This window comes from Cinclus cinclus, chromosome 1 (assembly GCF_963662255.1).
Source record: "Cinclus cinclus chromosome 1, bCinCin1.1, whole genome shotgun sequence".
NCBI classification, from domain to species: Eukaryota; Metazoa; Chordata; class Aves; order Passeriformes; family Cinclidae; genus Cinclus; species Cinclus cinclus.
This window is the reverse complement of record NC_085046.1, coordinates 24,352,140-24,379,945: the sequence shown is the minus strand read 5'-3', so window position 1 is coordinate 24,379,945 and position 27,806 is coordinate 24,352,140. Positions and strand designations below refer to the sequence as shown.

The window sequence follows — 27,806 nt, the reverse complement described above, 5'->3', positions numbered from 1 at the left end:
TAGCAGCCATGCTCACTGGGACCCCTGGCTCTTTTCCTCCCTGCTGCCTCCGCATCCTCTGTGCAGGCAGCTGCCACCTTGCCTGGGAAGCACCCAGAGGGATGGAAGCAGCTCTGCTGCCATTTCCAGGGGAAAGAGAGAAGCATGGATTGAAAGTCCCCGTTCTCCTCATCCACTGCCTCTCTCCAGCCTGCACCCTCCATTTATGTACTTGACCTCAAGCACTTGCTCTGCTCATGTGCATATCTAGTGTGGTGTGGAAAGAGCTGCTCTGTCTAACATTAGGCAAAGCTTGTTGTTAACACTGGGCTGAGCTACATCTGTAGCACCTTTGCTACCCACACCAGGCTTCACCAGGTCTGTGGAGACCCCATGGCATATCTGAGGCTGGGCTTGAGGCCAAGAGAGCGGACTGGCTTGTGCTCATATTTTTGAACTCAGTGTCTTCTTGGAGCAGTTTTGTTATATCTGTATGGTGGATCTAGGAGCAGAGTCTCCTTGGTTCTCTCCCTAGGGAAATCAGATGCTTTGCTCCAGGCCAGAACCTAGGAACAGGCTAACAGTGATGAAAAAGGACAAGGGGGGCTGGAGTAAAACCAGAACCAAATTCATTAAACAGGACCTGTGATGATGTCTGCTAATCCCAGCTCCCCAGCAGAGTAACTAATTAAACTGGTTTCTGTACTTTGATGGTGTGATTGCATTGGTTTTGGAGAGCTTAAGCAGGTCTATCATAAGTTTTATTTTCCAATGACAGTGCTTTGCAGTGCAGAGGGTACATTCCAGGCATGATGCTTTAGCATGACCCAGAGCAGTTGCAGCCTCTTCTTCCATCACTTGGAGAAAAGGCGCAGCAGTTTTTGAAAAACTTCTTTTGAATATTTCCAAATTTTTTCAGATATTTTCATGGTTTTAGTTTTAGTATATTAGAAAAGCTAATTTTATTTCTCACTGCTATTTTTAAATTTTTATATACTATTATATCTAGTTACTACTGTATCTAGTTATGCATATTTAGTAAATTAATTTTTGTTAGTTTAATTTTAAACCTTGTGTTCTAAAAAAATTTCCATTTTTGGCTGAAGTAGTGAAAGGGGGAGGAAAAGTAAAGTCTTCATCTTGGTAGGTTTGTTAACCTAGGTTTTTAACAAAACATCCTGATTTTGAATACCAAGTAACATATAAAAAAAAAAAAATGACAGCTTCATTATTGTCCACTACTCCTCTTGAAAGAGAAAAGGAGTTCCACTCATTCAGGGCCCTGCTGTTTTATCAAAAATAACATCCTGCTCTGCATAAAGAAGAGCATACAGGCTGCCCATAAGTTTTATAGGGAGAATGGAAGTGATATGGAAATGTATCTCCCAACTTCAGATCTTACCTGAAGAGACCAATCCATGCATGTAACCACACGATGCTTTGACCAGTGCTCGTCATAAAATTGCCGGTTAAAGGAAAGGTTGGCTCCCGCTTGAACATCTCTGTGTGAATTTAAATAAAGTGACAAATTTTCAAGTACCAGGGTTCAAATGCAGTAAAAAGCAGTGCAAAAGTTTTTGACTACTTCTCAGATGTCTGCTCAGCCTGGGCACGTCTGCCACTGGCTGGCTGGCTGAAAATTATGTAACAAGAAATTTTAGATCTGTTTTACAAAACCACATTTTTAAATTTCTCACTGCCTGCCTAACTCTTCTGGGTCACACCTCTGCCCTCTCTGTCTCTGAGGATGAACCTGGCCCTGGCATTCAGCTCCCTCTTTTCTGAACCTTCACCTCCAAGCTATAAGCAAACCCCTCTTACCTATGACTACTGAAATCTTAAAGGAGCAGCACCTCCTCCCAGAGATGGAGACAGAAGATGCTGTGTGACACCATAAGGACAGGCTGAAGCTCAGTGCTGGTCCAACACTGCCACACTGATGCACTCAGCTGGTCCCCAGGGATGCTGTCCTGGGTTACCCTCCAGTAACTTCCACACAACACAGCTACTGATCCGCCATGAGGCTTCAACAGACACATAGCTGTTGCAAACTAAATATTTCCTCTGCAACTAACGAGTTTTACTGCTTTGCTCCCATATCAACTGCTGAAAACAAAACTTGTCACTTCTCGTCTTAGCTGTTTAGATTGCAAACACTTTGGGAGATCATTTTCATCCCTACAATGATGGTATAGTGGGATCCATTACAGACCTGAGGCAGTAGTAGAATATAAACAACACTAGTTTGAATTTGTGAAAGTATCATAAGCACACACACGTACACCACTGGAATGTACACATTTACATGTAAATGCGTATACACGCATTTATCGCTTTCTGTTATTTTTCCAGAATTTTGAATTTCATCCCAAAAATGAAACAAAAAATTAAACCAGCTGAGTAATACATCAATTTAAAAACCTGCCAAAACTCAGATCGGTAAAGCACAAAGCTATTTTACAATATCATATCAGGGATTATGAGCTTTTCTTAACTATAAAAATGTTATTTTTTTTTTACAGTTAAGGCTTCCTGCTATTGGAATTTCTATATAAAACTTATTTTACAAAAGAAAAAAAAAAACCTCCAAACTGACCCATCTTTCTCTTCTACGTCTCTGCCACTATAGTCAAAGAAGATGTCAGAATCTTCAGCCAAAGCTCGCTCAATTACACGTATTGTGCGGTCAAAAAATATCAGGAATTCTTCTGAATGGAGAACTTGTTGCTTTTCTTCTTCTGTCAGTTCTCTAGGAGGAGCTTGGAAAATGAAAAAATGTAGTTAGGAGTATGACATTTCACCCCTTTCCCAATGAATCAACATCTTCAGTGGGTTTCCTTTGGCATGAAAGCCTGCTGTAGCCATGTCATGAGAAAAATCAAAGCTTTACTCTTAAATTCATGACTAATACGTTTTTAATATGTCTAAACATACTCCTGTATATTAACAGAATGTAGCTCTTTACATAGAAGAGATCCTGTATCTCATGTATTTATTATTCTGAAATGGAAAATACTTAAACCCCCCAAATTAAATAAACTCAGTGTTCCTATTTCAGGAAACGGCCATGACTGACATTCAGGCAATACCTAACTGGAAAAAGCAGAACACTTATGTAACAGGGGACCTGTCAGAGGAGCTGAGGATAAAATAATCTTCTTAACTTATACTACAGTTCTTTATATTAAAAGGTCTCACATAATCTCTCCCTTCAGTACTTCCAATTTATATGTGGTGTCACTGATAAATTCTGTCTTAGCTTCAGAGCTTTTGTGAAGTAATGAAGTGAATAACCAAAGATATTCACTGAGGCAGCAAAATTGAAAGCAATCAGCCAAACAGCAGTTTCTTTAAGGCAGTGTTATTCCTTGCAGAGGATCCTTGAGATCCAGAGCAACAACATCACTGAGCCATGGGCAAAGCTGCTCTGGGAGGGGTAGGGGCTGTCTTGGGCAGCAGTAAGAATAGCACGTCCCCCACAGGATGAAGTTGCTTCTTTACATGTACACAGAGATGCTAAACCCTTACTTCCAATATTTCCAATTTGGCCCTTCATTTGAAAAATATTGTCCTTAAAGGATGCACCAATGCAACCTCTCCATCAGTTTAATGACCTATTAGTAAATTATAACTCAAATGTGAGGGCAAGAAAGTAGGGATGCTGCTGTTACTACAGTACAAAATTCTGTTCTCAATTACACTATCAGGGTCATATTGATATAGTGGCAATATTGTATATTGGTTATGCATTTGCCCACATGTGCTTTTGAATCATCACTTTGGTTATATTTCAGAATTACTTGTATTTCAAGAAATTACTTTAGTATCTTTACAGTTACCCTAAACCAACCTGGCAACTAGCCTAAATTCCCAGCACAAAAAGCTATGTTTGAGAGAGAATCTTCTTCCAAATTTATAATTAGGAACACAAACAACATATCATAAACAGATTTACTGTGAAACTACAGAGATTGCTACATAAGAGTTTAACAGGTGATCAAAGGTCTCCTGGATTTGGCTTTACACTACGTATTTGAGGTGTTTACCTGTGAAAATGACCTTGCAGTCTCCATAGGCTATATTGGTATAAATACCAGCAGCAAAAAAAGGGAATTCAGCAGTTCAGAGAACACCCACCATACAGCAAAGTTTAACTCCCAGCCCTGTCATTACATATCTCAATGTTTAATTAAACAATGACTGATACAGTTTCAAGCTACAGCTCAAAATGATTTTCTAGTTTCTGTGCCGTGCCACACAGCTTCTTTCAGTGATCAGGCAGATGTGGCTCTTGTTCTCCATCTGATTTTCCTGGATTCACGTACTCCAATGCCCAACTGGATGGGCACGATGCCACCACCAGCCCCCAAGGCAGGAACGGATAGAAGGGCACAGCAACAGGCAGGAGTGACATGGTCATCACTCCTGCAGTACTCAGCTCCCCTGTTCTCAGCATACCTGCTCCCAGAGTTGCTGTGGTTGGGAGAGGCTGATATGACCACGCTTTGCCTCAAGTTTACGTCAAAGCATTAGCCCTGACAGACAAAATCTCTGCACTACACCTGAGCTAAACAGAGAGGGCAGGAGAAATGCAAAAGGTGGGGGAGCAATTTGGCCCTCAGGAGACAGAGCAGCTAAGAAGTTACAAACTTTAGCTGTTGATGATCTCCTATGGCCTTGGCCCTATGTCTTCTACCAGCATGTTAGTGGTCCCTGTGGAGCTCCACACAGCCAAAGAATATCTGCATCCCCTCACATTACATTACTACTCACATCCCCTGAGTAGCAGAGCGACAATTACCAAGGCAGGAGTACAATTTGCGCCTAAGTGCTTTACACAGAAGCAATGCATGTGAAAGAAAAAGGACTACTAGCAAAACGTACAGCTTGACCTATTGCAGCATCCACTGCTGAACAGTAATTGACACTGAGGGAACTCATCTGGCAAGGAAGCCTGTAATGAGGCAATATCCCATCGTCACCACTAAAGCATTGCTTTCCGAGAATCAAAGACAACAAGCATGACAATGCAGCAAAATGGCATAAAGACAGGGAAAATAACTGCAAAGGCAACTGGAAAACTCATTTTAAACTGCTCCAAATGGTAAAAATTATTTGCTAAATCAAATCCTCTCTACACCTCAGAAATATAAATTTATTACTCGGCCATTTGCCGACTATAACTGCAAAGTAAATGCAACCCAAAATCAATAGAAAGGGGAAAGGCAAAAAATAAACAGCTTGGGAGCTGTGGAGTGCTCACAAGCAATGGAGACACACATGATTGTAGTTCTACCTCATCAAAATCTCCCTTGCAGTTAGCAATGATCTGTGGGAGGCCAGCAGTCTATTAAACCATCAGGAACACCTTGGCTAAAGTTTTTAGGGCATAAATCAGCTTACCTCATTCATCTGACTGACACACCAGATGCCCCCTGGCAATATTAAGCTTCATATTTTAGCCTTATTTTCTTCTTTCATTCGGCTGCCTCTGAAGTTTTATTTGAGGCAATCTCTTCTTACAAGAATGTTAACATCATTACTTTTTCCAGTGTAAAACATTGCCATAACTACTGTAAATACATGAAGTATAAGCAAAAAAACCCAAACAGACAGGTTTGTTCTTTCAAATATGGAGGTTTTCTAAACATTTATCTTTCAGAGACATTTCCATTTTCTCCTTAGTCCTTCTCCCTGTCTGTCCATTACCTCAAATAAAATAAAAAGAACCTATGTAATTTTCTGCAATTTTTCTTCCGATCTGGGAGCTTACAGTGACTTTGATCTCAGCTTTCAAGAGACATAGGCTCTCTTCAAGGAAAACTGAGAAACATAAGTAGCTGATCAAAGTGGTGTTTTGTTTGGTTATGTCACAGAGACCTATGTGATGCGACAAAATCTCCAGAAATTCCCTGTAAGAATATAGCATTTGTCTTCAAGTATCTGCTCTCCCTGGCATAAAACCCAAACCAACCACATCTAACCTTCTGTGCTGAACAAAGCCTAGCACAGTGTGTAGTTTACCACTGCTAAAAGTTATGTGCTTATTACCTGGACTGCAATGAAAACTCCTGCCAAGGAAGCTCCATAGTTTGCTCTTGTTTCGACACCATAGTTCCTAATGAACTGTTGTGCCTGTGCTCTGATCCCACCTGAAGGAGCTGAACCCATCTGTGGCCCTGCACAGCTCATGACAGGAGGATGGATGGTGCAGCCACCAAGTCCTGCCTAAGAGGAGCACCACACATCCCATGTGTCCAGGAGCCCCCTGAGACACCAATGGGACCCTGCACCCACCAGCAGCCACCCTGCTCTGCAAGGGGCTCTGAGGCTGTGATGTCAATGACATGTATCAAAGAAGCCCTGTGTTCATGCTAATGTGTCATACCGTACAAAACAACATCGAATTTGCATTTTAAATTAAATTGCTGTGCAGAGTAATATATGCACTGAGGACACCACAGGGAAATAAACTGTGAGGTGTATCTGTAATGAAAGATATTATATACTTGTGCTTGAAAAGGAAGGCCTAGAGTATGAAACAATAGTTGAACATGATGTGAAAACAACCGATTTATTCAAGACTTATTTACAAAAATAGGAACATTTTATAATTTCATGTGATTTAACATAATCCTTAGAAATACCATATTTCACGTATTTCATCAGCTCCTTTGTCCATAAATTTCTTTGGACAAAACAGAAAGAAACAAAAAATTATATTTAAACATCTTTTTGAATCCTTAGGAACAAAGACAAAATTGCTGCAGACTTGCTCTTATTCATCAGAAACATGTTTGTAGTAAATACAACATAAACAGCAGAGATAACAGTGTAGGAACAAATTTAGAAATATTCAAGTACCAGGATTTGAGTCTTCTCTCAAAGGAATTAAAAAAACATAAAGAAAAGAAAACAAAACAAAAAATCCCACCCCAAATTTAAATAAATATAACAAAGATTCTTCTAGAATCTCAGCAATTCTTAAACCTCACAAGAGAAATTAAAATTAAGTCCATTAAAGAAAAAAAAAAAAAAACAAAAAAAACCCAAAAGAAAAAGACCAAAAATAGTAAGTGAATGAAAGAAAGAAAGAAAGAAAGAAAGAAAGGGCAAACTAATAAAAACAGTAAAGCAGGAAGCAGCCTTGTTATCAACCCAGAGATATAATGAGAGACAGAAGGAGATTATTAAAACCCCTTTAAGAGCTGTATTATTTCTTTCAGCATCTACTTAAATCCATGTAAACTTTAGGTGTGCTGACGACGGAGGATGGCTGAAAGGTACGTGGTGAGAACTGCAACGTGTGAAGTGGCTCTCAGCAGCTTTCAGTCCTTGCCTGCTGATACCTTGTGATCCTCCTGTTTATCTTGTGCTTTGCACTTTCATGTCAGGCTTGATATATGCCATATCCTGCTTTGCTGTGTGCCATACCATGGTTTGATATATGTCATGTCTTTGTTTTGCTGGCAAGCCCCTTCATGGCATAACCACTGAACATAAAAAGAAAAATTTCAAGATTTATTTTGGGATTTTTTGATTCTGGAGTAGCAAGTTGTAGACCCTTATATGTGATACTATTCCAGGCAGGGCTGCTCCCATTGCCTGTGCCTCTCCAGGGGCCATGCTGGACACCATCCCTGAGCATGCCTGAGCTGGCTGTAAGGATGGGTCGGCACACCTGAGCTCACTGAGGTGCTGGTAGCAGCGAAACCCTGGAATTTCTGGCCATGACAGACCTCACCACAACCTGTCTTGCTTTTCCAATAGCGATGCCTGAGCTGTTGAGACCGAAAACATCCCCACCAGCCCAGCCTGCTCTGTGGACACCAGAACCCCATGCACAGAGTCAGGGCAAGTGCAAGGCGCAGCAGGTCTTTGGATCTGCAGATCCCAGCCTTTCCCATCATAGTCTTTTGTGCAAGTTTCTGTGGACATACCCATGGCTTCAGATAAATGCAGGTTGAGGCCCACTTTCAAGACCTAGCCCGTCCCATTGTTCATGTGGTTTCTACTGACACAAAGAGGAGCCTTAGGTGGAGCTCCAGAGCTCTCTGGTGGTGGAAAACCCCATCCCACTTGATGCCACAGCTTGGGACCAGTCTCTTGTTTATGTGGTCAGGAGAGGCTGGGAACAGGCAGAGCCCAGCCCAGTTCACCGTCAGGTATCCCACACTTGGTTCTTCCAAAAAAAAAAAAAAAATGGGGAGAACACGCACCCGAAACATGGGTGGCAACAGGCAGCCCCATGGAAGGAACACAAGCTGGTCCCAAGGGTTCATACACTTCAAGTGGTCACTGAGTCAGTTCTTCATCTCCCACTCCACTTTTGGGGGGCTCAAGCTGTTCCTCTGCCCTTCACGTCTCCATGCCCCAGTGCAGGTGCACTGTGGGCCTTACCATGATGTTGGGACATGTCCAGAACCAGGGCCAGACCCTAAAAACACCCTTGACTGCTGAATAATCCCACCAAGGCTCATAGAGCAACTCTGGGGTGTGTGGGGGGAAGATGAGGAAATTAAGCATTCAGTAAATGCCTGAAGAATTAAACTGAACTACCTATAAACCACATAGAAAAAAAAAAAAATCACATTTCCTCTTAAAATACCATTATAAAAATAGAGCACTCTTGTCCTGTTGGCTTGGAGCGAGGGAGACTGAACAGACTGCGTCTAAACTTTATTTTTTATCTTGACCAATTTCTGAGTTATATTCATGAAAAAATGGTCTGCCTTTCTCTCCCTGCACTTCTCTCTCCCATGGATTTTTTCTTAGCACTCCTATAACTCAAAAAAGGCCATGCTGATTTTTTTTTAATCTGTTAAAAAATGTGCTCCCTGAGCTGAAACCAAATTTCAGCCCAGAGCAAATTTTTACGGCTGGGTTATAAATCCCTGAAAAACAGGATTCATAATGGAAGTGCTGACACAGCCTTAACTACTATATAGCAGTGTGAATGGCGCCACTATAATGTCTATTAGAGATTCTTAAAAAAGTTTGCAAAATATTGTCTTGCCTTGCAGAGAAAAAGAAGCCAGAGTACTTAATGCCAACATAAACATGCTTTTAACCCATTATGTGCTAATTTGCAGAAAAGCTATTAATTCTGAGTAGGCACACAGAATGCAGCACTGACAGGAAATGTTCTTCTAAACTCCTGTTTGACTTGTAACATGGTTTTAATCACTTCCATGAAACACAAACGATGGCTTCAAACTCTAAATATTGCTCAGAACATGAGAAGGGTGATTACAACACAGAGGAAAATGGGATTTTGTAGGCAAAAGGGCTAAAGCCAGCAGGGAGAGAATGACACCACATACTAAAAAATGGGACTCTGTTCCATGTCAGTTTGGGGATGATGGCTTCATTGGATTCACAGCATTTAATGCCTGTCAGCAGCACACCACTATTTTATCCATCACATACCAAAGGTACTTTATCTATCACACATACCAAAGTTCACTTTCTACCAGGCAATGTGCATGTTCTCTTCTTCCTTGAACCCAGTCAAATGTTAGCACCTCACAAAGTCAGTTCTGCTGAAACAAGCTGTGCCTTGCTTTTACAGCCTGCAGTTTGTGTGCCTGAGACCAGTGTTAAACCAGCCCAGATGATCTACTATTCCTGGGGGTCTGCTAGGCAGGGAAGGGGAGCACTGCCCTCTCACTAAAACACAGCAAAGAAATAAAAGATTTTGGCAGTGGTGGTTGGTGAGCAAAGTACATAAAAGGCTAACTTGAAAGCCCATAAAAATAGTGAAATCAATCAGTTCAGGTTTCTATTTTGATTTTTTTTCTTCTTATCTTCTTTCAGGAGTTTGTGCTTTCTCCCCATGTATAAGCATTAGCATCACTTTTCTGTGAGAATAAATGGGTGTAGGATAAGCTGTAAGTTGAATACTACAGGGACATTCAACAACTCAGGACAGTGCTTATGCATGGTGTGAAGTAGTAGAGGTTTTTATGGCTTTCTGTTGCCATCAGAAAAAGAGATAGTCTGTTAGGTCCAGTGACTGCAAAAGCCCATATACAAGTTGACTTCACAGTTTTGGGAAGAAGAGTAATTATAATGAAAAAATGGATTTTTTTCTATGTTGCCACATTTCTTGCTCATGTCCTCAGTTCTGCCTTTGCAGACTTGCCCGACTCCTGTTCCTGCTGTTCCCACTGCTGCCCTCTGCCCATGGCATCAGTGGCTGGGACAAGTGGAAGCAGCAGAATGATGAGGGGCAGGAGGACTGAGTTTATTTCTCCACATTTCTAAAAGGACCTAAACGAGCAATGAACGTTGCTGGATTTATGGCATGGGTGATTTCTGTGATGCCCTAAAGAGGGAAGAAAGATCAGTTTATAATCAAAATGGTATGGCTAGTACTGCAACTCACTTCAGTGGGTGAGGATAGCAAATGTGGGTACTGTGTACCAGATTAATTTTTTTTGAATACTTATGAAAACGTACCAGTCTCCCCTGGATGAGAAATAAGAATTGACTGCTGTATTCCCAGTTGGAGATTTCATTGCCTCCCATGTAAAATGGCTCCCTATTTTTTCCCCTAGTGAGATTATCTTGGGAAAAGCCAAGCTCACAGAATTATCCTGGTAATGATTGCCATAGCAAGAAATTACTTAGGCCCTACCTGAAGAAGCAAACTACCTTTCAAGAGGCTAAACAGAATTTTGAGCAGTCCTGGCAATACAAAGGTAAAAAATGCTGGAGAAGAAACCCATTTCTTTCTACCCTGGAGCTGCTGCTATTTCAATCATTTTTCCCTACTCAACACAGGAGTGAGCATTGACTGTTGAAGGCATTTACACACTAGAATAGCCAATACACTAGTGAATTTCTAGATGAAGAAGACCAAATTTCACATCCTTCTCCTAATTTGGAAGATAGGACATGTCCAAAAAACAGGAAAAGAGACACCAAGCTTATCTACCACATCCAGTGCTGACATGCATGACTTAAGTGTCTCGTCTGCACCAGAAGCAAGTAGTAACCTGAATTTTTGTCTCTTGTAACCATGCAGAACACCTCAATACAGAGTAAAGGACAGAAGGGCTGAACCTGTCTGGCTTTAAGGGGTAGGGGTTAAGTTCCTTGAAGCACTTCCCACAAAATGATTTGATTTTGACAGGAAGGATTTTTCAAGCGAAATTATTTTCTGCTGGAAGATTCCTGACTACTACTAGGTTTAACTTTGCTCCTCTCAAGCAGGCAGATGGTTATGGGCTCCAAGTACCTTTGAAGACCAACAAATTTTATAGAGCTACTGAAATGCCTGGCATTCCCATTTTAAATCTTTCACATAAGCAGGGTATTTGAGCCAGAGGACAAATTAATACCAGTACTGGGATCTAAGAATCCCTACTTTGTTTTCAAATTACAAGGACATGTAGCTTCCTCTAAACAAGTCTCATGCGTTTCACAATCATCTCAGGCCTACCAGATGGGTCTCTGGGATACAATTTTCTGCTTTTATGCTACTCATATGGTTTTGAATCAATAAAGCTGGTGACTGTTTCAATTTCAGTGGTCTCAACAGTGGAGACTACTTATGAAAGTAACTACTGGCAGGATGCAGTCCTTTAAACATCTCATATCATCCTTTTCATTTTTTAATGTACCTTCTTTCACTTCCTGCTTCTGGTCTTGATTTTCTGTCTCTAAGTCATCCTGTGTTTTTGGCTCCACCATCTCTTCGTCATCTTCATCCTCTAAAAAAAAAAAAAGGAAGAAAAAGATCTGTGAGAGTCTCCTCTTTAAGGGGCCCGGAAATTATCTGGCTTCTTTACAATTATAAACTGGTAGTAAACCCAGGTAAAGCAAAGTGCTTAAGACATGGAACATGTACATTTATGCTCAGAGTGACACTCTCAGACATTTTCCCCCTGACTGCAAGATAATCTGCTCGCACAAGGCACCTGCCACTTCTGCTCCCCATAACTTCCCATCTCAGATGTCAACTGAGTATCTCCCTGACCTCGGATATGACTTCTTGGATGGCATGAGGACAGATACAAACATGTTTCAGCCTGGCAGCTATTCCACAGCTGGGACACCTGCTATCCAGATACCTCATTACCAATTCAATTCTCACCAGATTAATTTGTCTTTTGACCTACAGGAATAGGTTAAACAGGAAACTGACCTTAGGTCAGATGCCACTAGCAAGAAAACAAGCATGGTACAGTTCTGAAAAGTCATCACCATCAACTGGGGGAATACAGCAACCAAAAGTGGCCTTTGGAGCTTAGGAACCATTCTTGCATTAATAGAAATTTAATGAATACTAAAGTTTGACACACGTCAGCTACTACTGCCAGATGTTTAAATGACCTTTCCTGATCTATGCAAATGCATCTCTCCACCCCCCTCCCCATCTCCCCACACTCACATGTTGTCATTTCATTCAAGAGGGCAAACCATTAATTCCTTGATGTTTCTCTGAAGTTACAAGGATTCTGATTGTCCAGACCAGAACATAATTCAAACAGAGCTGGAAAGACAGTGATGCACCAAGTTGGCTCGGAGTCTACCTAGCCCTCATTACTTTTTACCAGCTTGTTATGGCAATGCAATCCATTGTCCCTGTGCTCAGGGCTGGCACACAATCCACTCAGATTCCTGAGAGGATAAAGACACACACAGCTTTCTAGATTCTGTGATCTATGAGGACTGAAAATAGAGCTGGTCCTAAAAGTATTTAACAGTTAGGATAAGCAAATCCACAGCCTATGGAGGAATTATTTTGCAGTTATTTTGGAGGTTGACATACCACCAAGGCATAGCAAGCATCATTAGTGCCCTGTATTGGTCCATGGCATGAAAGAGCACATGTTGTCCTGGCCCTGGGGCATTCAGACATCAGGAAAAACACTGCAAAAGTTCCTCCAGGAACCTTTCTGAGCAACCTGCTGTCACCATACAGTTCCTTGTGTCATGGTCTTTCTCCAGACACACTTCTTGCCCTAACCTGCCATGTTAATGGGGAAAACACAACATGCTTCTCCAGCTGGTTGGTTACTGAAACCTTCTGCTGAGAAAGCTGGTTGTAATCAGTCCTGGCTTCTTGCAAGATGGTAGTGCTGACAGGTTGCATTCAACCAACAGGAACATGCAGCTGTATCTTGTTTTCAATAACGTAATAGGCACTCTACTATTCCCATCACATTGCCTAGCCTAGGACTTTTCCCAGAAGCCCAGAGGGGACATGTTGCTAGCTGCCATATGGGCTATTAACTTAAGAGATGGACTCAATGATCTTAGTGGGTCTCCTCCAACTCAGAATATTCTTTGACTCTGTAATTCTGTGGTATCTTGGCTGGAGATCATGACTTAGCCACATACTGTCAGGAGTGTCTCAGCATGGACAGATATGCTTTTCCCTATTAGGAAAACGAGAAAATCTTGGCAAAAAATCTGTCATCACTCCCCTTACTGCTAGTGACTGCAGTGGGGAGAAAGGGAAAGCTCATCTCCCCATCCACCAGGGAGGAGGGATAACCATGTGCTTCACAAGCTGGAAAGGGAGGATGAATCCAGTATGGATGAAGAGGCATTTCCAGAATTAAAAGCTCTACTAATGAATGCAACTACTTTATCAGAGATTTGTCAGACCATGGAACCTGAGGTGGAAAAAATGGTTGGGTACTCACAATGCCTCCCTTTGGTGCCTATGTTTCCCTAGGTACCCTACACAGAAGGACTAAGGAAGAACTTTTAGAGAGTGAGCCAGGGCAGTTCAGTTTGGCAGGGTAAATACATTGCTCTGTCCACTGGCTGAAAGACAGATAACATCCAACACAGTCAGCAGAGAGTCAGTGAAAAGAGCTCTCATGCTGTACACACACAGGAGGGGTAAAAAAAGGTCCTTCTGCCATTTGTCTGTGGCACTAGTGGAGATAGGGAGGCATGGAAGAGAGGGGCACACCCAGCTCCAAAGAACAGATGAGAAGTGTGAGTGCCTGGCACAGCAGGGAGTGAATCCTCTGCTAACCTCAAACACTATGCACACACAGATAAGCTCACAATGCTATACAGATATATACACACAGACAGAATTCTGGCAGATACTACTACAACCAGCTCCTACAAAAGTTTTGTGAGCCTTGCATTAAAAGCTTTCATTCCCTAAAGCACCAACTCTTGGAACCAGCTGTTTAAATATGGATTTCTGCTTCCATTTTTAACCTGTTTCTAACCTGCCATCTTGTGCAAAGATGTTTCAAAAGGTGAAGGGTTTGAGAAAATTTTCAAGCAGCAAACAAAAACTATACCAATATTCAACTGAAGTGTTTGGGAATTTTAAGGCTTCTTGCTTCGTTTTTTAATGTTTCACTTGCAATTTGGTAATGGATAGAGATGATGTAACAAATTTAGAAATTGAGATTTAGAAGCAGGTTTTCAGGTTGAAGTGAAGCAAATTTATCCCTGTTCCTAGAAGTCCTTGATCACCCAGATTTGGGTGTCAAATTATTTGCTTGCCTATAGCCCTTTTCTGCTTCTAATGCAGAATAAGGACAAATGGAACTAAGTAAAGGTTATTAAAACACATGCCATGCTTTTTTTTTCCAAGGGCAGAAACATCAATAAATTAATTTTACTGAGAAAGCAGTGCAAGAGTTTTTAGCAGATTAGACACAGTTTAGCTGTCCTTATTTATTTACAGAGAAATGTATACACATAAACAGAGAAACTCAGCTGAAAGAATGATAGGGTTGTGAGTCAAATGCTAAAATCTTAGCAAATGCCAGAATTTGGATTGTCTGGGCACGATTAGCTCCTTTCCCCTCCCCACGTGTAGGCATGATGACATAATTCTGGAATTTCCTCCTTCTTGAGTGGTTGGCTTCGTTTTCTGGGTGCTCAGCAAGAGACACCTGGGGCCTGAAACGCAGAAGTGCTGAGAGCTGCAGTCAACTCGCCCTGTGCTTTGAGTGGAGAAAGTCTTAGGGAAATTCTACACATGCAAAGGCTCCCACAGCTCCCTCTTTCAGCTTTCACTAAAAGTTGTCATGCTGACATTTTTGTTCTTTCTCCCCCTGTGCTTAAGTGCTTTTGCAAGCAATAATATTGTAAAATCAAAAAAAAAAAATTCTCACCCTGCATAGATGTTTTTCAGAGATATGTTCATCAGGATTTGTGACATAGTAAGATGCTGTTAGGGAAACAGCAGCAAAACTAAACCTTGGAAGAAGATTAATGTTTTTTTTCTATATTCAGTGTAATACTTTGATCATGTGCACTAATATGAGATCTGAGGCCAGAGCACTGAATGGAATAAGATAAAAAGCAGATAAAAACTGCCCCCCCATTGACTGGCTGAAGCAAGAATCTGTTAAGGGAAAAGGCCTTATCATCATCAATCATGCAATTAAAAATGGTATTAAAATTGTACAATTAAAATTGTATCATCTGACGTATTCAAGAGGGCTAATTAATAACACTCAAGAAATCTGTGTTCTGGACTACCAGACCAGAACCAGAACCAGTTGCTTGGTTCTCCAGCCTAAATGATTATTTGCTATAATACATATATATATATATATATATATATATATATATATATAGCACACTATTTAATGTATGCATCCTTACATGTGTTCATAGAACATACATTTGCTTTTGTGTTAAGCATGGTCATGCATTTGTTCATTTGACTGCACACACACATGCTTTAAGAATAACGGGAAATGCTTCAGCATTAATTTTCCTCTGTTTTATCTAAAGGTGACAAAGATAGCTTTTACTGTACATTTACTGGAGAATCTGTGAACATCTACATAGTTATTAATTTCCCCATGTGCCCACTTAGATTGCAATAATTTTCCAGGGAGATGAAGAAACTTGTGTAGTTTCTGAACATACAAAGCCTTTCCCTTTTAAGAGCATATCTAATATTAGGAAGTTTAGAGAAATAACTTTTTAGCTGCTCACATCACAGCAGTAGGGAGTCTTCTAGTCACATTTGGCAGAGATGCTACCAGCACCAGTGGTAGTGTTATACCATGTTCAGAAGAGAACAGGGTGTAACATTATCAGGACTCAAATGTCTATTAAAGGAACCACATGAAAAAGAGTTAGTAATGAAGAAGTGTATAACTGCTGTGCAACACTTCTCCTTTGTAGATACAAAAGGACTTTGCAAGGAGGCCAGTTTTGGTATGCCTGTTTACCACACAGAAGCTGACAGATAGACCCACTCACTGCAGATCACTCAGTAGAACAGCATCTTAGAGAAGATAGAGTGGGCTTCAGATTTTCAGCCTAGAGTCCTGACCACTAAGGCCACCCTGCCTTTTCTTTTACTGTAAATAAACAAATCCTCAATGGAAATGATCATTACATGCTTGGATAATGATGTTTGTCTGCTGAAGCTGGTGGAGCCATATGTGGGATTAATACAGACTGAGATAACTGCACCAAAACCCTTTTCCTCATAACTCAGTTATTGATGACTCTGCAGGCTCTAGGAGGTGGCCAATCAGTCTGAACAGTGCTTAACAAATTAAAAGTAGAGCAATTGTTTTCATCTTGGTCTTAGCTTGGACACTCTTGCTTCTGTTCCAGACCAGAAATGTCTTTTCTGTCTAAAATCTTGTCTGTTTTTCCCAGCTATAGAAGTTGCCCTAATAAGAGTATGACCTCTCCCTACAAATCTGGGTTATTTTCATCTGGGTGTAAATACTAATTTTCAAATGTTATCCAACTACTAGCTCCAATGAGCCTGCTCTATGCCTGGTCTTTGCCTTGGCCACCACAACCACTTGCAATAGGTGGTACAGGGGAAAGCCCTGCGAATACACAGCCAGCTCCCTGGCAACTGCAGAAGAAATGCCCAGATGTGCTGAATTGCATCAGATATTCACAGACAGCACAGATTATCTTAGAAAATCAGGCCCTGCATTTCTGCAGTGCTGGACTATTTAATACCTACTTGGACTTTCCAGGGCTTTAAACCACAGTATTTATTTTTACAGCATATAAAAACATACCAGGCACATTCAAGACAAACTAGAATACTAGAATAAATAAATGCATCTGAGAGGACTACACAAGACATTGGCTTAGGGTTTTAATTCTTGAGATGAATACTGTTCTGCCATTTTTGGATTGCCAGTTTTAGGCAGTCAGTACTGGTACTGCTCAAATAGATTACTAAATGATTTTTGGGGGAATTTATGTAGTTACAGGTCCCTGCTCTGCTAATACACGTAGCACCAATTAAACAGGCAGCATGTTGTGCATTCATCTTCAGTGGAGGATTTACACCTCCTCAGACCTGCGCCTCTGAAGCTAAGAAGTTGCAGCTACTGTGTATTGTTTCTAGAATTGACAGCTATACTGAATTAGACTGATAGCTCTGGTTTTAATTCTCAGTAGGTACAAACAATCCCTTTGTTAAAGACACAGCTTTAAAATCACAATTTAATTAGCATCACAATTATATATGTTATTGACTGAGTCAGTGATATATGAGAAGCCAGTGGGTTATTATATGGGGTTTTATATCAGCATTGACATTCCTTCAGTGGATGAGAAGGATCAGCCATGCTTATGACACATTCAATAAAATCAAGTGTCTTCACAAAAAAGCAGACTCCATTTTTGCAACTATGAAATACCAGAAACCACCATATTAGTTTTATACTTGCAACTGTTCAAAGTAACTTTGGTGCTTCTGTTGCAAAAGAACTACAAACTGAACAAGGACAAATGCATTGTATTATATTGGTATAAGCCTGGACTAAACAAGTTGAATACTGTTGGCATTATCCTAAGTAGGAGTTAAAACACTGTCTTTCCTTTATGAATATGTTCTTTCCATCACTAGCAAAATATGCAACAAACAAGGGAAGATATATTTTTTCAAATAGGACTGCCTGACATTCCACATTTTTGAAAATCTATGACTCGCAATCTGGCTGAATGACCTATTTTTCATATAATGTCATTTTTTGAAATATGTCCAGTTTTTTACTTTAATCTTTTGACTGCCCTTTGAAGCAGGAAGAAAATTAATTCATCAGTGGATCTTGTTTGCAGAGTGGGATGTGAAACTGGACGTACATTGGGCACATGTTAGTCATCCCAGATGGAAATGTTCTTGTATTAAGGCTCTTCTTGGCAATTGGCAGCTGCCTTCTAAAATGTACTTCATTTAGCCAAAGCAAGGAACACTGCTCAGACCTCGATACTGAGAAAAAAACTCAGAGGTGAACAGAACTTGCCCTAAGCTCCACAAAACAGGCAACAAATTTCAGATGAGAATTTCATGTGAGCTGGAGCTTGCAAGTATATTTGCAGCCAAGAATCATATGCATGCAAGACACTGCTGCTTACTACCTAAAAAAATATTCAAATGTGCACTGGAGGAACATAAAAAAGTTCCAGGTCATCCCTGTGAAGTTCCCCATATCTGTTGCAGAGCACTCCCAAAAAACCATCTTGTCTTTATGAACTAGCACAGGGAGTTGTGTTTTCCAATATCCATCAGATGGAACAAGAACATTAGAAAAAGAAAGGACAGAACTGATGAATGAATTTCTGGAACTATCTGATGTCCACATCACCTATAAAACTTGAACAGAAGTATAAGACATTCTTCCTTCATTTTCCATATATGTGATTTTAATCCTGAAGAAAATGAGCTGATACTTGACTGCAGTTCTGCAAGAGCAAGAAAAAAACAATGGTGCTACAAGAACAGACTGCCAAACATCTTCAAATTCCTTTGATTTTTTGATAACAAAAACATGACATACCTTTTGTCATGTTTTGTTACCAAAGTGCTCCTATGCAAAAGAGAAGCTTTGCATATTGGTAAAATACAGGCTGCAGGAATCATACTACTTTTACCAGAATCAAGTACATTGACTGAGTAATTTTAAAGAAAATATTGTACTAGAATGTATGCATAAAATACTATAATGCTTGACACGCATATCATTTTAATCCAGAAGACTGCAGGGCAGTTTTCCATGGGATTAATTTATTTAGCCTTACACCTTCCACAGTAAGTAGACTAGTAATAATACATCAGTTTTTAAAGTGCAAGACTAAGGGAATTTTCTTGATTTTCCTAATTTTCTTGATTCTTGTAAAACTAAGTAAATCTCCCATATCTCTGACACATCTAAGAAGGGTTTTCTGATCTCATCCCTCATTCTGCAATGCAAATTTGCAGGACTTCACCCCTCATGCCATAAAGGGCAGGTGTTATTACCAGCCATTACAACCAGATCCCCAGAGTCCTCCTCTCAGGCTTCAGCTGTCCTTGTACAAGCGCAATGGAGGAAATACATATTTCACCCCAAAAACAAACACTTAGCCTGGCTGACTGAGAGAAGTCATTTAGTTCAGAAAATTTATTTTGCCTACAGCATAGGCCATGCCTGTACTATTGCCACTTAAAAATTTGTCCTGAAATTTACTACACTTCCCTCTTAAAACAAGCACACCGTAAGTAATTTTTACTCAACATTTTTTCTCAAAGCTCTCCTTAACAATTACCACATTCAATTCTGAGGTCCCCAGTATATGATTTCTCATAACCATCTTTTGATCTAGGGTTACACCACTCAGCTCTTGTCCCTATGTCTCTTCCTGACTTGTGTTTGCAGTCAGATTTCTTTTTGGTACATTATGAAGACAGATCTTATTTTTCCATTTTGTGACAAATGATAGACTAACAGAGCCAAACGGCAGTAAAATGTTACAGAAAAAAATGTTTTACTTTAGCATTTCACTAAGCTCTCCATAGCCCTGACTGCAAACCTTTGCACTGGTTCAAATGTTAGGATCACTGCTTCAGAATACAATAATTTATTTACTAATTAAAATGGAAAGCTGCTTCTGACTCTTCAGGGAAGCATTTCTCTAACCCAAGACACTGATTTTTCAGTTCCTTGGCCTGAACACAATTTTCAGTTGTGGTGAGAGTCTAAGAATTCAAAGTGTCCCTTGTTTTTAGTTTCTGGTCGGTCTAGATCAGACGTGGATTTTTCTCTCCTCTTTTGGACTGTTGCAACATCACTGGTTGAAAGCATTTTTCAGTCCTCAGAGAACTAAACTGTAAAGTACCCCACTGGAGTCATCACCTCTTCTAGCTGACTCCCTTTTCTCCACTCTTTCCCTTTCCAAAGCTCATGTTCAATTCTATTGTGGTTGAAAATATTCCAGTTGGAAGATGTAACACAAAAAGAAAAGTACTGAAGTTTCCTTTCCTTGGCCATGGTTGGGCATTCAAATAAAAATGCCAACATGAAATAATGTTTGAGCAGCAGAAGCCTTACAGTAGCATTAACAGACCTCTAGCTCCAAAACCAAACAGTATAAATTTAAAATACCCTGCTCCAGTATAACTTCAGTTAACCTGAGGAAGAAAAAGACGGAGACCCTTTATTTATGTGGATGAAGAAGGGGGTTACTAAACCATGCAGATTTTCACAGCCTCTGAAACCTGGGAGGATTTGTTCCTGCTGTGCTGCCAGAGGAAATCATGTCATGCCAGCAGTGTGAAATGACTCCTGCCCTGGGAAAGGGCACTGAGACACGTGGCAAACTTCTGGATAGGGCCAGCTCAAGTCATTTTCAAGCACTCAGATCATGCAATAGTGTTAAATCACAAAAACTTAAGTATGTTAATGAAAACCAGCTCCCGCAAGCTATGGCATGAGCAGCAATCGTGAAACAAAAGCTGCTTTCATATTAAACACACACACACACACACACACACACACACACACACACAGATGAAGTATCTGGCACTTACACTGTGCCTGATCTGGAGGTCAGTCCTGGATGCCTCAACTGGGCACTGGGTATTTAAAACCTTAAGTACAATGTAGACCAAGTAAATTCTGTGGGATTGTCACTTCTGACATATAGGGGACTAGGACTTTATTCATAGACTTATTTATTCCAAGTGTAAATGACTTTAAATTCCACTGGCCACCTCTCCTTTTGTTCCACTCTGTTATTGCATAAGCAAGATTACAAAATCTGGCTGTTGTAGAAGAAATTAATTCTCTACTTCCATACTGTATCTCTGCTCATGCAGCCATACTAATATTCCTTGGGTCAAATCCTCCAGGCCTGACTCTGGGTTTAACTTATTTTTCAGGTATTAGCATGAGTTATGGCCTTTCAGAGTTTTGCCTTTGTTTTTGAACATGAAATAAATTTTCAGTTCAAGGCCCAGAAATCATCTGAATAGTCACACAGTTTTATGTATGACCATGGTTTAACTTTTAATGCCACCATTTCCACAGCTCTCCCCATCTTAGTTCTGTGGCATTTTATGAATAAAACCTAATGTTTAAGATTAAGATTAAGGATTTTGTCACTGAAATATCTGACAGAATGAATCTCTGCATTTACACACAAACCTCAACCGACAGAAATGGAGACAAGGCTGCTTTTAATATATTAAAACTGGAAAGGATAATTTGAAAAAACAACTATATTCATAAACAATTACCACAGCAAATAGACAAAAACTCCCTCTCTTTGTATACTTGACACACACATGCATTCTCTCAGCACTTAAAAAAAAGCCTTTAGTCATATGGCAAATGTATTTTACATGAACAAAGATTAATTTCAACATTTTTCTTAGGAAAAGGCAGGCAAAAAATACTTTATTAAAAATTTTTAAACTACAAAAGAAATGTTGGGTCAGGGCTCTATGAGTGTGTGCTCATTACTTTTATAGGCACTAAACAGACCCCACTTAATTCTGTTTCCCACTGACGCCACTTCACCTTAGTCACTGGTGTTAGCCATGATTTGCATCAGTGTATGCGAAAAAGGAATTCCCTCTGACAGTTTTGAACTTGCCATATTTTAATTTCATTTTCAATTTAATGTTTTTGTTCTACCACACTGGAAGAGGAGAAGTTTCCACTTCTAGACGCTCACTTGCGGGGTAGCCAGGCGAGCAACACCTTTTGGTGGTGGAGAAACCAGGGCATAAACAGATCCACTTCATGCCCAAAGGCACTCCTGAAATAGCTGCAGATGACAGAATAAAATCTCGGTCTCCCGATTCCTAAACTGATATTTCAACCGCTGCTTCCCCTGAGGCATGGGATCAGGGCTGCTTTGGAGGCTGCTCAGCCTCATTACGTTAAACCAGCTGTTAAAAAACACAGCTGGTTTCCCCCAGCTGCTTGTTGCAGCCTGTTGGGAGAGCACCCAGCTCCCGGCACTGCTGTGTCCAGGGCTGGGCACCCCCTTCCTTCCCCTCCCCAGGGCTGGGCACCCCCTTTCCATGCCTCCACCCTGACCCTGCCTTCCCCTCCCTGCCCCACAGCTCCTGCACCCCTCTACCCACCCCGGCTGCCTCTCGCCTCCGCTCCCACGTTGCCCACCCCTGCTCTGCTCAGGGTCCCACTTCAAAGGCTCCTGTGCCCCCGGGAAGGTCTCTTCCTTCCTCCTGGCCCCTCTCCAGCCTCCCTGGTGTTTGGTCTTCCCAAAGCTGATATCAAAAATCCCCTACTTGCAACCTGGGGCTTTCTGAATGCCAGGAGCCCTACCCACGTGCAGATATCTGTTTGACACAGAAACGCCCTCTGATTTGGATTCTCAGATGAACTTCTAGGTTTTTCTGAGAACTTGGGTTGTAAGACATTAATAAAAAGTAAAAAAAAAGAAGACAAAAATCAACCCCCCTCACCCAAGTTAACAATTGTTGTGGTTAAACAGGGTTTTCCTTGTTTATCTGTTGCAGATAAGAGGATCAGGTATGTTTTTCTGTGCTTAAACTCAACAGATTTCAGTAGGTTCAGACAGAAGTAGGTTTAGACTTCAGTCTAACCAGGCAGACTGCACCTGCAGTTGGGGTACCTGGGAAGATTAAACTGCACCACTACCACTCACTGGAATATGCTGCCTTTTTCCCACTTCACAGTTCAGACTCATCAGGAAAATCATTTCTGTGGCTACTTTATATCTGTCCCTCTTTGGAAAATGGATGCTTTGAAGCGCCATACAATGCCTGCCTGTAGATGAAAACCCTTCCTTTCTTCCTTTTCTCCCAAAACACTGCCAAGACCCTCTCCTGCAAGCTCTTGGAAGCTCTCAGCTACAGACAGGAGCATTAAGTCAGGAGAACCGTATGAAAGCAGATAAAATAAGCTGGGTTGTGCTGCCTTATGATCCCTTACTTGACAAAACACCTCTGCACCAATTTTTTAAAAAATTATTTTTAAATTATTTTTTAGGCAAACAAAAAAAAGAAGTTGCTGGCTCCAGCTCCTGTGTCCTTTCACTGTAACACAGCTCACAGCTGTGAATTTACATATGTTAACTTGGGATGCCACAAACCAGGCAGCAATGAGGTTGTCATCCTGATCTGAGGAAACACAATGTGCATACATGCCAATGAATTTACTGCAAATGAAGCGTTTTGCTGTGATAATTCAAAGCACATTATTATTCATCTGTTGATTCTTCCATCTATAGCCAAATCATAAAAGCTAGCAATGCTGGAGTCATGTTCTGTCAAAAAGGTGCAGCTCCATCAAATCTCAGTCTTTTGCAAATTGTTCCACTTTCTCTGTGGAAGTGGGAAAATTAAAAAAAAAAAAAAAACAAACAACAAAACAAAGCAAGATGAAGAGATGGTCCTGGAAACATTAAAATGGCCTGTTCTCATATTTTCTGAGGGGATGTTTTTGGGGCCTCCCATTAAAAAGTACTTCTTGGATTTTTTTACTTTTAGACTACTTTAAAGTACAAGGTAAGGCAAAGTAAAATTGAAAGTTTTCAGTTTTGTTAAAACATAGATGTTTGCAGTAACCAGACTGCAAATTAAGGCAAAATTTTACTTAAGGTGGAGTGTCAGTGCATCGAAGTCTTCTTTTCAAGCTCATACAAAATTGTATTTTGAAATTAGAAATTTCACAGCTCTGCATGAAGATGAGATTCCTTCTGGGCCTGACTTTAAAGCAGGCATTACCTAAGGGATGCAGTCATACTTGAGTGGCAATTTTAAAATCTGATATTAAACCAATATAGAAGCACACACTGGGCTGGGGATAAGGATGTCTTTCATCACCATAATGACAAGAGGTCTCTTCCTGTGATCTGATTCCCTCTCTTAAGACTTCAGGTTAATAATTTCTTTTAGATGGCACAAACTTCTAGTCCTGCTTTCAGTTCTGAGTGCCTGAAGGCAAATTTCACATCCAAGTCCTGAGAACAAGATAATAGACAGTGGTAACAAACTTGATGCACACCTGAGACAAAGCCCAGTACATCAAACAGGAAATTAGTAAACAGGTATTTATTGTTTTTAAAGCCTGATCCTGACTATATTTGCATGCAGAACTCAAAAATGAACTGGACAAATGCATTATGAAGCCAGAAGAGTGCTACCAATTTGTCTTGATGGCTCTTGCATGGAGAAAAATTGAACAAAAAAGCCAAGTCTGACCAGTGACTTGGAAACCATTGTCCTAGTTGCCTGTACAGTTACATGTTTGTATAAAATAGGAAAAATCACCTCAACAGAGGTGTTTGTTTTGGGGGTAGGTACTGGGGGGCAGTGCTAAATTCAGCAGCCACAGCAGAACAAATAGAAATTGTGAGCTTTCCACTACATTAATGAAACTTCATTCAAAAGGTGGAGTGTAATGTTCTTCCAAGATGGATAATTCACATAAGCTGTGTGATTCTAACGCTCATGTCTCCACACCAGCTCCACACCACCTTGGGATTTATGTTTTATTTCAGTTTTCATCAGCCAGCTTATGAATGACCAATGACAAAAGAGCATGTGTGCATTTTTCATTTTCACAGGTCCCTGTTAATGAGGACTCTGTTGCATTAAGATAGTCAAGATTGTCTCTGGCAAAATGTGTTGAACCAAGGTGTTTGTGCCTGCATAAAATTAAGCCACAAGTAAAGCACTTACTTCTGACAGCAGATTTATAATAGGAAAATCCCAGCAGGAATGAAGAGTTACAAACCCCCGTTGTAGCCTTTTTCATAAACTTCACCTTGATTTAGTATTTCAAACAAGTAGCAGGAAAGGCTAACAGCAGAGGTAATCCTATCATCTTTTCTCCAACAGCACCATTCCATCTTTTTAACTTCCTCATGCTGCTAACATGAATTCAAATCATCTGTGTTTAAAGTTAAATACAGTGATTGACAGATCTTTGTAGTCTCAGTTCATACTGAAGATTATTCTAGATACCTATCAGTTATTACTACAAACCCTGTCTGATATTCAATACCTACAGGGAAAATTGTTTTTAACAGTGTAATGTCTGATCTATTTTGAAAGCTATTTTAAAATAAGAAACTAACTATAACCAGGTGGCTAAAATCTAGATAGGTTTTTTAATAGCTTGATTTTTGGGGAGAGAAGGTTGAAGATAAGAGCAGAACTGTCTTATACTGCTGTAACAACCGTGATACAGAGCAAAACACAGGCAGAAAAAAAAGCACTTTATTTTGATTCCATTACATCAATTTTTTGTGAAAACACCTATTCCAATTACACAGGACACAGGAAAGTTTAGGGGTTTGCTCCTAGCTTTTAGAACAGACTCATGACAATACATGCTGCTACGAAGTAATTGCTTCCTTTTACGAACACAAGCTCAGTTGCTGTGCTAGAAAACTAGGAGGCTCTGGAAATGACTTCTGGATATACTAAAAACCTTACTGTGGACAAAAATGTGAAACAAAATAGCAAATGCAGTGGTCAGACCAGTCATTGTGCTCAAGGACCTGCAATGCAGAAAGGCAGAAGGTCTTCTTCCATGAACACCTGCTGTGCTCAGCTCTGCCAACCCCAGCTCTGTGCTGAGCAATAGCCTTGCTGCCCCAGTCTCAGCATTACAGAATAGGCTGGCTTTGGCACAGGAAGATCAGTCACTTGGGTGGGAAAGCACTCTGCTCTGTGCTCACAGGGAAGTGGAAGCAATGCTCTCTTACATGGTGTGCCTGTTTTGCCACTCAGAAAAAGTAGAAGATGGAGGAGGGTGGCCAGGCAATGCCAGCTACTGCCCATCATTGCTTCCATGAGCTGACTGCTCCACTTAAAGGCAGGCTGTTACCTGAGTCCCATTCTTCCCCACCACTCCATTTGCTGCAGAAAGATTTTGAGTAAGTCCTGGCCTCATTCTCCCAGTGCATTCCTCCACAGAACTGAAATGTAATAGCAGGGAAAGAAGTACAAGAGAAGCAGCTTGGCACAAGCAGCAGGCAGGATGCTGCCCTCAAACTCCACCACTTTTCAGAGCTCCTACCAATATGACTGAGATCCCACAGAGGTCTTTGTGAAACTTGATTAACTTCGTGCTCATGGTTAAATGAATCTGAAACTGTTAGACAAGGGCTTAACAGTGTGGCTCAGTTCAACAAAGTATTTTCTGGTTTTGTGACTGGGATGTGATGAGCAAGCACAGCTAGTGTGTTTTGGCTGTAAATCATGGTAGGAAAAGAATAAACAAAACTGGGGAACAGAGCTTGTGTGTCTTGGGTTGGTTGGGATGGTTCAGGCTGCTAAAAATTCCTAGTGGCTTTTTCGAGATTGAATCTACCACTGGTTGTTATTCTGTGTGCTTAGCAATGAAAAAAAAAAAGTACAGAAGAATTAAAAATGCAGACTTTATAAAGCAATACTCAGCCCCCTAAAACCAAAGGCAGTAATGGCATCAGTAAATGCATCAGTAGTTTGGCCAAATCGGAAAGTTAGGAAGATGGGCAAATTCCATCAGCAGAATGACAGCTAAAAAGAGTCTTGCATGGAAATGTGCACAGAAGTTCATTTTTCATGTGCTGGGCAAATAAAATCCAATTGGTATTTGCATTCTCTGTACTGCCCCATTGCACTTCACGAGAGCTTGAAAGAAGACGACAATTTAAATAAAAAGATCCTCCCCTGTTTGTCAAGTTGTCATTTTTCCATCTGCAAATAATGAAACATAAACTACTCTGAGAGGGAGAGAGATGGAAGGGAATGTGTTCCATGGATCTGTGGAGAACCACATAGAAACATATACAGAAAAAGAAGCTGCAGCATGGAGCACTTCCTGACCTCCTCTTGGCTACAAATCTAAAAGAAGTCTCCAAGGCAAGAAGCATGAAAGAGCTTAAACAAGAAACCCTTCAGAAGAACAGCTCTTTGCTGCATGAATACCACAACACAGGGAAAATCTGCTGTGTAGGAGTACAGTCCTCCCACTTGAAAAGAGCTGGTAATGCCATCATGTCACGGAAAGATTTTCTTCATGGCTTTTGTGCATTGAAGGCATTAGCAAAGTGGGAAAAGTGTGAGCTGACAACTGTGCGAAGAGTTTCTTAATTACATTGTAAAGCATGTCTCATTTAAGCATGCAGCAGAACTAATGTTAAAAATACATATCTTCCCATATAAATGGATGTGAAATCAGTGCAGGTTAATCTAGCAGACAGTGCACTCCAGAGCTCTTTACAAATGCTAAGAAGTTAGGCTTCATCAACAGCACATTAGTATAGCTACCACTCCAGCTTCTTCCTGCAGCATTTGCTGCAGCAAGACTCACAGTTCATGGCTGGACCTTGATAAAAGTCAGTCCACGCTTCAGCATTTGGCCAAATATTTTGTCTGTCCTGCCTATTCATAATTTCTCAGTTCACAGACTCCCAGTTTGGAATGTGTTGACCCTTTCCTATTGAGCCGTGTCTGGATGTCTGCTTGTATCCCCTGTGCCATGTGGTTTCAACCAATTACACCCAACATGCTGGTGGCAGTGACATTGGAGCTCAGATCCGTGTCTTGGTGTGCTCCCACCCAACTGAGTTTCTCCACCTGAGCATCAGAGCTG

General features: G+C 40.7%; 1 protein-coding gene across 4 annotated transcripts in view; it reads right to left on the bottom strand.

Moving 5' to 3' along the window:
• Window positions 1-27,806, bottom strand: part of DYNC1I1 (dynein cytoplasmic 1 intermediate chain 1) — a 166,969-nt gene that overhangs the window by 70,167 nt on the left and 68,996 nt on the right. For all 4 annotated transcript variants that reach the window (XM_062495086.1, XM_062495102.1, XM_062495094.1 and 1 more), the window contains 3 exons: window positions 11,607-11,696; window positions 2,576-2,738; window positions 1,382-1,481 (listed from right to left, as the gene is read on the bottom strand). In XM_062495086.1, coding sequence (XP_062351070.1) covers window positions 1,382-1,481; window positions 2,576-2,738; window positions 11,607-11,696 — 353 coding nt within the window. The remainder of the gene's footprint in view (window positions 1-1,381; window positions 1,482-2,575; window positions 2,739-11,606; window positions 11,697-27,806) is intronic.